Source organism: Ipomoea nil, unplaced genomic scaffold, assembly GCF_001879475.1.
Source record: "Ipomoea nil cultivar Tokyo-kokei standard unplaced genomic scaffold, Asagao_1.1 scaffold3314, whole genome shotgun sequence".
Lineage (NCBI taxonomy): Eukaryota > Viridiplantae > Streptophyta > Magnoliopsida > Solanales > Convolvulaceae > Ipomoea > Ipomoea nil.
In genome coordinates, this window is record NW_017619742.1 from 6,433,490 (window position 1) to 6,447,592 (window position 14,103).

The 14,103-nt window shown below is 32.9% G+C and overlaps 1 protein-coding gene and 1 long non-coding RNA gene across 3 annotated transcripts; one reads left to right on the plus strand and one right to left on the minus strand.

Moving 5' to 3' along the window:
• Positions 1-4,267: 4,267 nt before the first annotated feature.
• On the plus strand, positions 4,268-4,618 carry LOC109169550. The gene is made up of 2 exons (XR_002052261.1): positions 4,268-4,299; positions 4,389-4,618. It is a non-coding gene; the product is annotated as an uncharacterized LOC109169550 (long non-coding RNA).
• A 3,467-nt stretch (positions 4,619-8,085) lies between these two features.
• On the minus strand, positions 8,086-13,187 carry LOC109169548. 2 transcript variants are annotated; one of them, XM_019318411.1, is made up of 8 exons: positions 13,081-13,187; positions 12,230-12,557; positions 11,366-11,437; positions 11,106-11,170; positions 10,194-10,347; positions 9,122-9,205; positions 8,911-9,000; positions 8,086-8,509 (listed from the first exon to the last, which is right to left on the minus strand). In XM_019318411.1, exons 2-8 carry the CDS (start codon positions 12,515-12,517, stop codon positions 8,384-8,386), a joined length of 879 nt encoding a protein of 292 aa, XP_019173956.1. In that variant the 5' UTR covers positions 12,518-12,557; positions 13,081-13,187; the 3' UTR covers positions 8,086-8,383. The 2 variants fall into 2 exon arrangements, with proteins under 2 accessions (XP_019173956.1, XP_019173957.1); XM_019318412.1 differs by lacking the exon at positions 13,081-13,187 and adding an exon at positions 12,984-13,052.
• Positions 13,188-14,103: the final 916 nt, after the last annotated feature.

Sequence of the window (14,103 nt, forward strand, 5' to 3'; positions counted from 1 at the left end):
TTTGATTAAGGGTTTGGTCTTTAAGGAGTATAATTTGTTAGAGGAAATTTTCAAAATGTCCTCCGACTATAATCCTTTCTTAAATTAGTCCTATCACTTTTAATTAAACTCAAATTGATCCTCTAACTTTACATTTTAAGCCAAATCGATTCTCTGTTAATTAGGTGTGAATTTGACCATCAAATTAAAGAGCAAAACAAAAAATTTACATTATATAATGTTTAGACTACCAAATTAGTAACCAAAGATATTGTGGGTAAGCGGTATGAAGTAACTCTCCTAAATATAAGAGGTCGTAGGTTTGAGTTTCAGTGTAATAGATACTATATGTAAGGTTGGAGTCAAAATCTTTATATGAGCTGAATTTTTTATTTTGCCCTTTAATTTCACGCCAAGTTTTGACAAGTCCATCAAGAAGTCTATAAGATGTATCTTTGTTGTCAGTAGCCCTTAGAAAATCCTTGATATCCAAGATATGTCTAGGTGTGACCCCAAGGATGTTGTTGATTTTTGGAAAAGCCTATTTTCTTGAGCCAATCAATCTGTTCTTGGTTCTCACCTGCATAAATAATGTCATGAAAAGTTTTACCACCTGCATTACCACTATTGGATTAGGGTTGTTGGGTTGTAGCCCTTCGAGTCTTCTTTTCAATGGCGCAAGAATCATCTGAATCAGACATTCCTAGAGTGAGATATGATCAAAATACTAAGGTGTTGTCAAATTCAACAAGAATTACAACTCTTTGGTATTTTAAAGAGCGAATTTTTTTATTTTGCCCTTTAATTTCACGCCCAACTAACGAATGATCAATTTGGCTTAAAATCTAATAGTTGAAAGACCAGTTTGAGTTCAATTAAAAGTTATAGGATCAATTTGAGAAATGACCATAGTCGGAGGACCATTTTAGAAATTTTCTCAATTTATTATGAGAGAACTCATAGAAGTAAATTTAAAAAAAAAAAAAAAAGAGTTAATTTCATTTTTTGTCATAGATTTACATGTGTTAGTTTATTTTTAGTCCTTATTTTTTAGAACATCATCTTTGGTCCTATTATTATTGTAGCACGATAATTTTTTGTTCTCCAATAAAATCGTTGCTTGTTAAATACAAGGTCATTATTTTTTTTAAATACAAAATGGGTTAACCCGCAATATTTTTATTTTTATTTTTTTAAAAAATTTCATAATTGAATACCTAAATGCCATTGTATTTTACAGAATTTAAACAATTTTGTTAATGGAGGATCAAAAATGATCATGTCACAATAATACTATGAGGATGTCCTAAAAAAATGACTAAAAATGCATTGCCACCTATACATTTATGACTAATGTGAAATTAACTCAAAAATAAAATTAAAAACAAAATTGATTGTTAATTATATGCGATAATTATTTTTGGTCATTCATTGTTATAAGTATGTACTTTTTTATTTTTAAATTTGTAGAATTGATAGGTACATTTAGGTAGAGAATACCATCTAATAATGTGTTGGTGATGATATATAATGAATGAATCTCCAGTGTGATGGTCACACGAATTCTCATATATGAGACGAGTTGAGTTATAATGAAAATGTAATATTTATGTTAAAAAATAAAATATTAATCATGAATAAATTATCTGTTCTTTATAAAAGAAATGTAATATTTTTTTTGAAAGGAAAAAAAAATGTAATACGTTTAAATCAAAATGTAATATTTAAAGTTAAATGGTTACTTATGAGACAAAAATGTATTATCAATTATGGATAAATTGTTTAATTGTTACTTATGAGAGAAAATATAATACTTATGACGAAAAATGTGATAAGTGTAATAAATTAAAAGTTGAAAAGTTATTTATGAATTAAAATTATAATACTTATATAAAAAATGTAGTACTCATTAAAAAGAAAAGAAAAAAAAAAAAAAAAAAAAAAAAAAAAAAAAAAAAAAAAACCCTCTCACAAATTAGATCCGTGCACTACAAAAAAAAACTACTTTTAGTGACAAAAAATTAGTGACGGGTAGAAAAACCCCTCACTAAATGTAGTATTTGCATAGTTTTTGTGAGGGTAAAAAATTACTCTAGCTAAATATTTATGATTTGGTGACGAAATTTTAATTTTATATTTATTTAAAAAGTTTACTCTCACTATTAGTAAAATAGATATTATTACTCTCACTAATGATGTGCAAAAATTATTTCACTAAAATCTATTCCCACCAAAACTTTGTTTTTTGGCGCTTGCATCTCACCATCTCTCAACACCGCAACCCCCTCACTCAGATGACGCACAACCTCCACAGTCCACATTCTCCCTTCTCACTCTCTCAAATCTAACTCTACCGTGAACCTCCACCACCGCCTCCATCGCCATAGCCGCCGCTGATTGCTTTGTCGTTTTAAAAAGAAATTTGAAACCCTAACTTACCCAAGTCTCCCTTCTCGCTTCCTCCGGTCTCCAAGATTCCAAGCAAAGCTGCAACCGACGACGAAGCCGAGGGCACCGCCTTCCCTGCGGTAGTCGCGGACGAGGGCTCTGCCTCCCCTGCTGTGCCGCCTACCAATTCGCCCACTGCCGGTAAGGGTTTATTGTTATCTTATTTTGTATTATTTTTTGGTTCTGTTTCTATCGACAATCCGACAAAGGCGACGAAGCTGATGCCGCCGACGAGGGGTCTACCTCCCTTGCGATAGCCACCGACCAGTTTGCCCACCGCCGGTAAGTGTTTCTTGTTATCTATATTTGCTATTTTTTTTTTACAGTTGAAGTTTTCTATATTTGTTTATATATGTATATGTCTGTTGTGGATGAATATGAATACTTAGAATAGTATTTGCTGTGGAGAATACTCCAATTAAAGCCTTGAAAAGGGAACCCCCTTTCATATTCGAATTAGGGCAAGGTAACCATTTCTTGATGAAAGAAAAGGGTCAGATCAAGAACCTTTTGAGTATCTATGTTTAGAAATTAACAATAAGCTCTGCATTTCTCCTGTCAGATGGCCAGTTTGCAGATTGATAACTCGAATGTTTTACTCTGCTTTTCTCTCATCTCTACTACTAGGATCCCCTATTGTTTTTAGTAGATTTTTTTTTGAATTACCACTTCAACTAGAGCTGCCTGTTATTAGTTTTCCCTCTTGGGGATCTATTTTTGTGTTCCATTATACTTAATGTTGCTAGCTGCATTTGTTGATTATGAGTATTGTGTTTTGATGTAATATGTTAATTTACTGCAGAACTTTACTATGTCAGTCACAATGTCAAATTTCTCTGTTGGCTCCAACAAGTCTGCATATCTTTTAATAAAAGACCAAACGGTTAGTGACATCTTGTCTACAATAAGACGTAGACAGGTATGGCTTTTAAAGTTTTAATTCTTTAGTTCTCTCCTTATGTACCCTTGATGCTTGGCAAGAGTGCTCTTTAACACTTGTGTTGTTTCATGCTAATGCCGGAAGGCACTTCTTTAGTATTCTCAATATTAAAGAATTGTTGGTTTAGGGATTATGAGGGTAGTGTGCTTTTTTGGCAGATCAACTACTATTCTGTATAAAAAATCACTTTCAAACATTCAGTTTCTAGGCTGGCATTTGGCTTTAGTCTCCTATTTCATGTTGATACCACAGTTTCATATAGAGCTATGTCATGTTGATACCACTATTTCACATAGGAGACTAGAAGTACTCATGAAATTACCACTGTTTCATGGCTGGCCTTAGTCTCCTATTTTAGACATCCAATTTTCTGAGCTTGTCTTATGACATCAGTGGGGTTTGCATCCCACCACTGGTCATCATTGTTATCAATACGTTATTGATTATTTCATAATTTTTTTAAAGCAAAATACTGCAGAAACTAGAGGCCGAGAGCAGTTAAAAAATTGTTTGCTTAATCTTTTCTTGCATTTTAGGTGAACGACAGGAGCCTTTGATGTATAATGTCATTAGGAACCGGATTCAGACGGAGTTCCCGGTGGTGGGACTGGATTGATGAGGTATATTTGCTTTTCATTTTATGGTTTCATTATAAACTAAGGATAAGATTAAATTATTGCGTTCTCTTTGTCCTATTACTCATGACTTGGTACACATATTTAAAATTTAATTAGATTGTGGTGATGATAAAGATTTTGATTTTTGTTGTTCAAGATTGCTCACCAAAACATGCATACAGTAAATTGCTGTAGTTTCAAGAATTTCAAGTGTATAACAGTATACTATTGTATTTTAAATTCTATACAACAGAATAATTTTGAGTGTATAATAGTTTAATGGGCCATATTACATTGAGCTACCAGAATTTTCGGGTTTGCAATTGTCTCCAATGCTAGTAAATTTTACCCATATTTCCATGATTTCTTCTACAATTTCACTTATAGTATTTTTTTGTCTTCAGGTCACTGATATCCCTGGTATCGTGAGGAGGCATGATGGTATGACTCAGGCCTTTATGTTTAATATAGGTATCACTGCTCTTGAAGGACAGTTTCATCGAATCTTTCCCCTATCGAGATAAACCTTTTATGAAGGTATGTTTCTAATGCTCAGTGTTATATATTAACGGTTCTTTTTCTGTCTTGTGAACTAAGATCATTGTCCATTCGATTCATATTTGACTTTGTTTCCTGAGATATGTATATAATGTCACTAAACTGTTGAAATAATCAACAAATGCTTTGCTCTGAACATTACAAAATCTTTAGTTTGCTTTCTGTGAATGCTTCAAACCGAACATAATTAATCAATCCCCAATGTATTTTTTTTTTGTATGGCATGAAACAGCTCTTCCTGGACACACAGCTCTTCTCTGTACATACAGATTTTGAACTTCCTTTCTTCCAAAATGAATAGGGTGATGTACACACAGAATAGTTCTATTGCAATCTGTATTTATCATTATATGATTATTATTATTCTTAACATAAAATTTTTGTTTAATCATATGCCATAGTAGATGTCACCCTTCTCCTTGCTGTTTACAAATATTGATAGATCATTTGATGGATTCTAAGCCTGAAAGTTGTATGTCTTAAGATTATACTAAAACATTTTGGGGTTTTATTGACAGAGGTTTGTGATTTCGAAGCTGGCGGGAAGTGAGATGATAAGCAGGGGTTTGAGCTCACCACTATTCTTGCAAGACTTGAGCAAAATTAGTTCAAATACTTAGGCAAAATAGCCAACAGATACATTACTATCACTATTTGTTATAATTAGTTTCTTTGTCTTTAGTTTTTACAAAGTTGTATGAGAAATTTCATTTTAATAGTGATGATGAAATATTTTAATATATTGATCGAGTCTACTTTGAATGCATTATGGTAAAAATTAATTTAATTTTTACCAATACAATATCTATAGTTACAACATAACATAATATCGATTAGTGAGATCACAATGTATTAGAAAAATTAATATTTAATGAGAATTAAAATTATAATTTTTAGTGACGGGATTTTCCATCACTACAAGAATATAATGAGAGGAAATTATGTTAGTGAGTAGTTGTATTAGCGACGGGATTTTTTGTCGTAAAAAGAACGTTTTAGTGACGGTAAATATACTATCACTATATGCTTATTGACGATGGTATCATATCCCGTCACTATTTGTTTTTATCCACGGAAGAAATAACGACGGGTGGTGACGGTAAATTTTCCGTCATTAAAAGTCTTTTATGATGGTTTTTAATGTTTTAGTGACGATTTTACCTCTCACTAATGACCAATTTTCTTGTAGTGGTGAGACGGTTTCATATAAGAATTTTCCATATTAAATATTTATAGCTTGTCTTAGTAGTTGATGTGCCACCAAGAGGTATGTAGTTCACAACTAAGGTCTCCACCCCTTCATAATTATTAATGAAACGTTATTTGGTATTCTTTTTTCAAAAGGTTGAATCCCTCACTTCTGTCGAGGTTCAAACCTTAATCTCTTCCCTCAAATATTACTTATTGAATCAGTAAGTTAAACTCATGCAAGGGGTTAGATATTCTTCCTATGTCATTCAGGAGATACTTCTTGTTGGATTGGAGTTGTGCTAAGGCCGCTTTTTGGATTAATTTTCATGGATCACTACATAAAGACTATCAAAAATAGAAATGCATTATGTCATGATATCAAATTGTGGTGCTTTAGGATTGGATTAAAACAATGAGATTGAAATGCAATAATTTATCTAAGTTTGTTTGGTCCACTATATCAATTGCAATTGATTGCTTATCAAATTAAAACAGCCTAACAAAATTTGTAATCACAAAGCAAGGATGTGTACGGAAAATTATGGTCTACACAGTGTTATGTGGACCATAATAAAAAGTATATTTTTAATATACTAAATGTATATTATTTTTATACTGAGTGTACATTATATAATATAATGTACACTCAGTATAAAAATAATATACATTCTCTGAATACAATGTACATTATTTCAGTATCTGAATATATATTTATTTTGTACTGAGTGTATATTATTTTACAGTATATAAAATATGGTGCACACAACATGGAACACAGAATAATGATTGGACATGCACAATTTGATGAAAATTAGTTAAACAACCAAACTAACAAAATTTGGTTCATCATTTTAACCAAAATATTTTCGTTTAATTAACAATTAACGATTTAAAAGTTTTAGGTTATTAAAGACTCGATGGTTGAATTTGGAATTGATGAGGATTCTTTTATGCGGGCTATTGTAATGCGAGCAAAAATCGATATGATGAAAGTGAGTGGAAAGTACAAAGATTTCTTGATGACCCTACTTGGGGCCAAAAGCTAGTTTATGGCAATTTATATTGTACATCACGACGCACATAGCAATGTGTGCCCAGACACAAAACACGCGCATTTCTTGTTGATGTTATTATGTCCGTTCGAACAGACCAAACCCTATTATGTGTAATTAGTTAAAAGTTTATGTGTTTTATGTTATGAGTTTATGTGTATTCAGTTAAGAGTTTATGTGTATTATGTTAACCAAACCCCATTATGTGTATTCAGTTAAAAGTTTATGTGTATTGTGTTATGAGTTTATGTGTATTCAGTTAAAAGTTATGTGTATTATGTTAACAAAACCTCATTATGTATATTCAGTTAAAAATTTATGTGTAATATGTATTATGTTAGATTTTTTTTTAACAACTTACCAAAACGACGTCGTTTTGAGAGATGCGGAGCGCACAATGTTATGTGCGCCGTGGTGCACGGTATAACGATTGCTTGTTGACTATGATCAACCATTTGTTTATCTTTAGATGTTTATAACTTGTCATTTATCTACTTGAAGATCAACTAAAAGGAGGAGCCATGGGATTGTAAACCGTTGTTTCGATTTTTTTTTAAATCTATTTTCTATTTTTTTTTAGTACTATTTATTTTCTATTTTTTGCTTGTCGGTTTTTTTTTTAGTTCGGGCAGTTTCATTTCGCAATTTTAATAAATTGAAACCAAAATATTAAGTTCCACTTCTGAATTGTAACTGGAACCTTTCGTTCGGTTCGAATCGTTGTCGTCTCTACATACAAACAATAATTTGTTGAAAAAGAAAAATAAATAAAATACTTGTTTAAGGATAAAAATGTTAATATAATTTTTAAAAAATGAAAAATTGTGACTTTTTAAATAATTGAGGGGTTATACATGAATAATTCAAGTGAAAAAATGCTATAAGCTTATAGTTCAGAAGAAAAATTACCATCTACTTTAAAATATAATGAGTTAAAAGGGTACAACCCCAACAAATCCATTCACCTAAAACCCTAATTAATTAAAAATATTTAAATTGCCCCAAAAGGAGTTGGTAAATGGTGAAAAAATGATTATGATCTTTTTAATTTATCTCTCATGTATAATTTATGAATTATTCCACAAAAGTAAAATTTACTTAATGCACGCCCTCAACTCCTCAAGTATTAGCTATAAGTTTTCATCGTCACCCCAATTACAAACATATAAATCACATCTTATTATCTTAAACAAACAGACAAGATATGGTTCAAACGACCATTTGATACCTACCTGAATTTTGCAGTACAGTTGAAGTCTATGAGCTGGACATTTCACTCCTTCGGTAATTTTTCTTTTCCTTTTTTTTTTTTTTTTTTTTTCAAAATCAACTCATTAGTGGCCTATTGAGAGATGCTGGACAAATGATTTTACTGCAGTAAGTCAGTAACACTCTAGTTGATATTGTATAACACAAATTACTGATCACAGGGGAGGATGCATATAAAAATTGACCAAGAAAATTGTACCATTTATTGCTAAAATTGCTCCCATTAAAATTTACCAACAACAAGGCACAACACAACCTAGCTCTTTTTGAAACCCTGGCCCAAGACTTCTCATCTTCATAACGTTCCGCTAAAATTGGTCCCAGTTTTCTCACACGTGTTCAGGAGCTGCAGGGACTGGAGGTGCGGTTGATGCTATAGTAAAATGCACACCATTTCTTTGTGCTGATTGCACCACGAATGCAAACTGTGATGCAGCCAATGCTGCAGCAGCCTCCTGATTCAACATAACGAAAACCAAGCATTTTACACAAGCGTGATGAACATTTGCTTCATATTCAATGAACATATACTCAACATGTAATGAAACATTATATATATATATATATATATATATATATATATAGGCCACTGTTGAAGTGAGTCCACCCCTTCCCATGAGTTCGTGTGGACAGATCTGGTCCATTAAAAGCTAGAGATCAATGGTCAGATCTGGTATATATATATATATATATATATATATATATATATATATATATATATATTAATGAGTATTCCTTGGAGCAATTGTAATGCGCATTTGCTGCAAGGATGGTGAGCCTCGCCACATGATATAATTATATGCCTGGAGGAAAATGGTGTAAAAGTTGATATGAAAGGCAGTAGGAAAACACTAACCTGCCTTTGCCTTCGCTGCTGCAAAATACTGATTGCCCAAACCATGATGTAACATGGTAAAAGAAAGCCAACCACCCGAAGCAAGAAAAGCTGAAGAACATAACCACTAGCATTCTTAATTCCAAGATTAACAGTAACCAGTAGACTCTCTTTAATGTTTCTCAATGATTGCAAGTATTCACAAGATGATTCCAATTTGAATCAAACTTACAGAGAAAAGGGCAGATGGATCTTCGTCATCTCCTTCACTGTCAGTCATACTCAGAGCATGCCGCAATAGCAGAAGAGCCATTAACTGCATAATCATTTCAGAATGACTGATCATTAAAAAGACACTAAGGTACATCTATTTGCAAATAAAAATGAGCTTTAAAATCTGAAAACTGAAAAAGCATGAGGATAGATCTATACTAAAATTAAAAATAAACAAATAAAATGGAATACTAGAATAGAATATCAAACAAATAAAGCAATTCATTGGCTTTTCACTTTGAAGTGCAAATACTGTAGGAAAATTAAATGATATTCGTGTATCTTATTTTATGCATGCTAGAAGTTCAAGAGCCATTGAGTTAGCATAAGAGGAGCACCCATAATTAACACTAGTTGCAAAGAGATGAGACTCACATTACCTATAATTAAGCAATCCATTAAAAAAGTAATAAATAGGCTTTTGTTACCATCTAATCTAATTAAGAAGTCTATTATTCTGTATCATATCTCCCCTCTGGCTTCCAAACTCATTATTTTTTGACATGGTTTCATAGATGTTTTCCAATGGCCTAATTCAGGTAGATCTCCAGGCAGGGGTAATGCTCTCACAAACAGTACCCTGCCATATTGTCAATTTTTCATTTCTGTTTGAGCTTCTCATTTCATTATTCTGGCTGTTTCAGACGTATAGAATCACATCTTAGCATCCAAATCCCAACTTTTAGCCTCTTGAAATGGACTTGATTCGCTAAGCTGCACATCACTTCAGTTATAGAGCCACAAATTTCCAGATTTGTTACTATTATGGCACCATCTTATCAAGTTTTCAAGTAAGCAGGACTATATATAGGAGTATCCACCCACATTCCTTATCAACTTTCAATCATTTTTGTTATCATGTCTTTCACATAAAAGCATTATGTTGGTTAATTCTAGTGGTTGCCCTTAGATTGTAATAGAAAGTCCTAATACTATCAACAAGTGAATTTTTAAGCTGCTTATTAAAATTTGAGAATAAAGAACTATAAGTTAAACTAAATGTATCACTATGGCAGGCAGCAAGGTCTTACAATCAAAGCAGCAGAACGGCAGAATGCAGCACCACTTGCATTTGTAGCATTATAATCATCATACTCAGCTTCCAAAATTTGGCGTTCTGCCTCAGCAATTGCCAAAAGGCGAGGATCATGCAAATCCAGGGGCGTACCAGAAATTTGCCATCCTCTGTCGTGACAAAATAAGAAACTGAAATAAAACTGAAAGGAGCTGTTTTGTAACAATTTTGTGTTGTTTATGTGAAGTAATGCTTGAGTTGGTGAATATGAGATTAGTTAAGGTTTTGTAAGGTGAGTGGGTGTGGTGGTATGCCGACGGATGTAGAGTTATCTGGGGTATACAAGGTAGGTGTGATCAGAAAGGAAGGGGCAAAGGAGAAGGAGGAGGTTGCGGGGAGTGGAGCACATCATGTAAAATGTTGATGATTAATTGGGTGGTATCAAATTAAAGCAGATATGAAGTTTATCACGGAAAATATTGATGGTTAACTGGCCGGCCTAAGTAACATAGAAGTTGTGTTGGTGAAGAGAAATGGGATGCGGTAATGAGAACGTGAGTGAACAACAGTTCTTTTTTTTTTTTTTTTTTTTTTTTTTTTTTTTTTTTTTTGGGTGTGTAAAACAGACTGATGTTTTAAAATATTTTTAGAAAATGAAATAAAAAAAAACATCATTGAACACAGTTTTCTGATTGTTTCTCAAAATGTGAAGACGCAGGTGTTAACAAATTGTTTGTCTATTGCAAGATTTCTTATCAAGGGAAGTAATTAAAGATTTTATGCACCAAACTTGCTAATATAAACAAGACAAAAGGCCAAACCAAACCAGTCACTTTTGGCACATTAATCATGATTAAACATACTCAACTAGACCAAAAGAAAAAAGCCTAAACGAAATGATGAAGTATAACATAAAAATAGATCTTACCCGATATCTATGGTAGTTTCTTCTGGCTGAGATCGAGGAGGAGCCGTATAACCAGGCTGATAAGGCTGAATATTCAAAAAGGAACATTTAGCATTGCGTATTTAACTATGCACCAAATATTGCACTAAATATTGTACAAGGAAGCAAGATTATTATTATACTTTAAAAGAAAACTGAGTGTTTAATATGTACTCCGTAACATTTTTTTACAGTCTCTTAAACCACAAGACATGCGAAACAATCAAAATATCAAAATGTACCTGATGACAGATCTCACAAGTAATGTCACCCTTCTCATTGCACCAGTGTTGGACACATTTTCTGTGAGCATACTGCAGTATAAATTTTCCCGTTAAGATATTTCACCCAGCATGACATTGAAGGAAGGAAGGGAAACAAAATACGAAGGTAAGAAATCATGGAAAATCATAAATGTTGCACTAAATAAGATCCAGCAAAAACTAAACCTTATACAACGGAAAAAATTTAGTTGGAATGAAAGGAGAAACCACGAGTAATAAGCAATTGAACTACCAGATGCTTTCTAGACCTAAGTCATGAGAGGAAATTAACATGAAATAAACTGTTTATAGCCAAATGGTACACAAATCACCAGGTAAACAAGAGCCTTCATAGACCACAGGAAAATATTGCTACTTTAGTGCTAATGTGATAGCTTGTTATATAAACAAGGATCATCTTTCAACTCATAAACATAAATAAGCATGTCATAAATAGCACTTTTCTCAGTATAGGGATCTCAACATGGAGCAAAATAGAGAGAAGAGATCCCGCTAGGCTCCGATCAATATTCAATGCAGAAAGGAAACCTTGAGCACCTCTTTTATACAACTTCACAGCATTTATTTGATTTAAGCAATAACTTTGAATGCTTTGTGCATATACTCTCATCTAAATTATAGAGATTCATGTTTACCACTCAAGAATTGACAATGTGCTTACTCTCCACTCAAACTGACCATGATTTTTAAGGGCATATTCTTCTGTGAAATCAATAAGAAATCACAATGGAATTTGGTATTCATCTGTACATTTCATAACATAGAACTCATAATATTACCACGTTAAAATGGTTACTGGAAAGATGTTAACGAAAACCTTACCTTGAGACTGCCACTACAAGCACATGGAGTCTCCAAATTCTTCACAGAATCCTCCTCTTGGCAGATGCGACATTCCCTTATACCAATTAGAGGTGCCTCCTCATCTGCCACCTCAATATCTTTCTCTTTCCCCATGCCCACCACCTTATCCTCTACCACAGCACTGGAAGAGGTCCCTGCACTTTCTGTCTTCTTTTCAATATGCTTTGCCCCATCAACTGGCAGGCCAGACCCTACTTCATCCGTCTTAACCAGTTGATCAAAATTCACCACTGAATGCTCACCCATTTACACCAGTATCAAACAACAACAACAACAACAGCACTTCCTACACACAATCACCCAATAGATCCTTCAAAACTAGAGTAATCCAAAATCCTCAAATTTTTAGGTTAAACCCTCATATTAACAAAGGGTGCAGTATTTACTTAATAGACTTACAAATACTCAGTTGCAACAAAGTCATCGAATGATAAACAAAAACAAGAACTTTAAATATTAATTAATAAAAAAAAAAAAAAATTAGTTTGATCTTTCCCATAAGATTCAAACATAACAAAACTTCCTGCAGCAAAGCACTCATCAAAATCACTAAAATCACCAAAAATCTATCATTTTCATTTAGATTCGTAAATTCATAAACCTCGACAAGTTCAAGAAATCAACTAATTCAAATCAAACCAATCACATTAGTAAAATATACATATAAATAAATAACAATGCATAAAGAAACGAAAAGTGAATGGGTAAATACAAAAATCCACCGATCAGGCTTGTAAGCACAGCGAGATCATAAATATCGAACAAAATTGAAATCTGAACAGAGAAATAATATAGAAATCGAAACGGACCTGGAAAAAGAGAATTTGGTAAGAAATAAAAACTAGAGTACTAGACCCAGCCAAGGAAATAATTTAGTAATAAAACAAATGTATATACAGACTAAATACAGAATATGGTAGTATTTAATTTTCCTTTTGAATTTTCTTGTATAAGGAACAGTAAGCGACTGGAAAGCTGGATTTTTGCGGCATTTATTGCTGATTTTTTTTAGTGTTTTTTTTAAAAAAAAAAATTATGGGGAAATTCCTATTAAATAAATCATAAATTGAATTAAATTAAGAAAATCAATACATAGCTTCAAGGGTCAAACTTAAAATCTTAATAGAGCATTTGATTAGAAGGAATTATAATTTCATTACCACCTAATCTCGAAAGTAATTAATAGAGCCTGCAAGTAGGGAAGACGACAAAAGAAATCTGATCTCTTCCGTTTTCTTGCATGGAACATGCGAGAGCTAATTTGTCTTGACGAACCGCATGTAGGAAAGGCGATAGGGACCAAGCTATCTAAAAGAGAGGAGAACCTTTCAGTCCAGGGATCGACAAGGGCCGGGTGGGCCTTGAGGCTTTCACGAGAGGGAGGGATGAGAAAAAGACAAAGGGAAGGTTATTATTTTTGTAACACTCCATTTTTCTTAAACCTTATTAACAGACTTAATCTTGAAAGATAAGCTGAGGCAACGAAATAAACTTACTAAACAAACTTAATAGGGGTGCCACCGCCACAATCACCCTTCACGGTGATTGCACAGGCAAAGGGTAAACAAACTAAATCATTCAAGTTTTACTAACATCAATCAAACTAAGGGTTAAAACCCCGGTGTCCAGCTCCATCAAAAACTCAAGGGAAAGTTAACTACAAGTCTCAAAAACAAACATCAAGAGTTTAGACTACAACTAGCTAACTATGCTAATCTAGTCTAACTCATACTCTCTCACGAACTGGGTCCACCTGAAAGGGGTTAACAAACAATAAGTAGAAAACAAACCCGTTAGCACGAAACTAAGTATAACGCTACTCAACCCTGTAA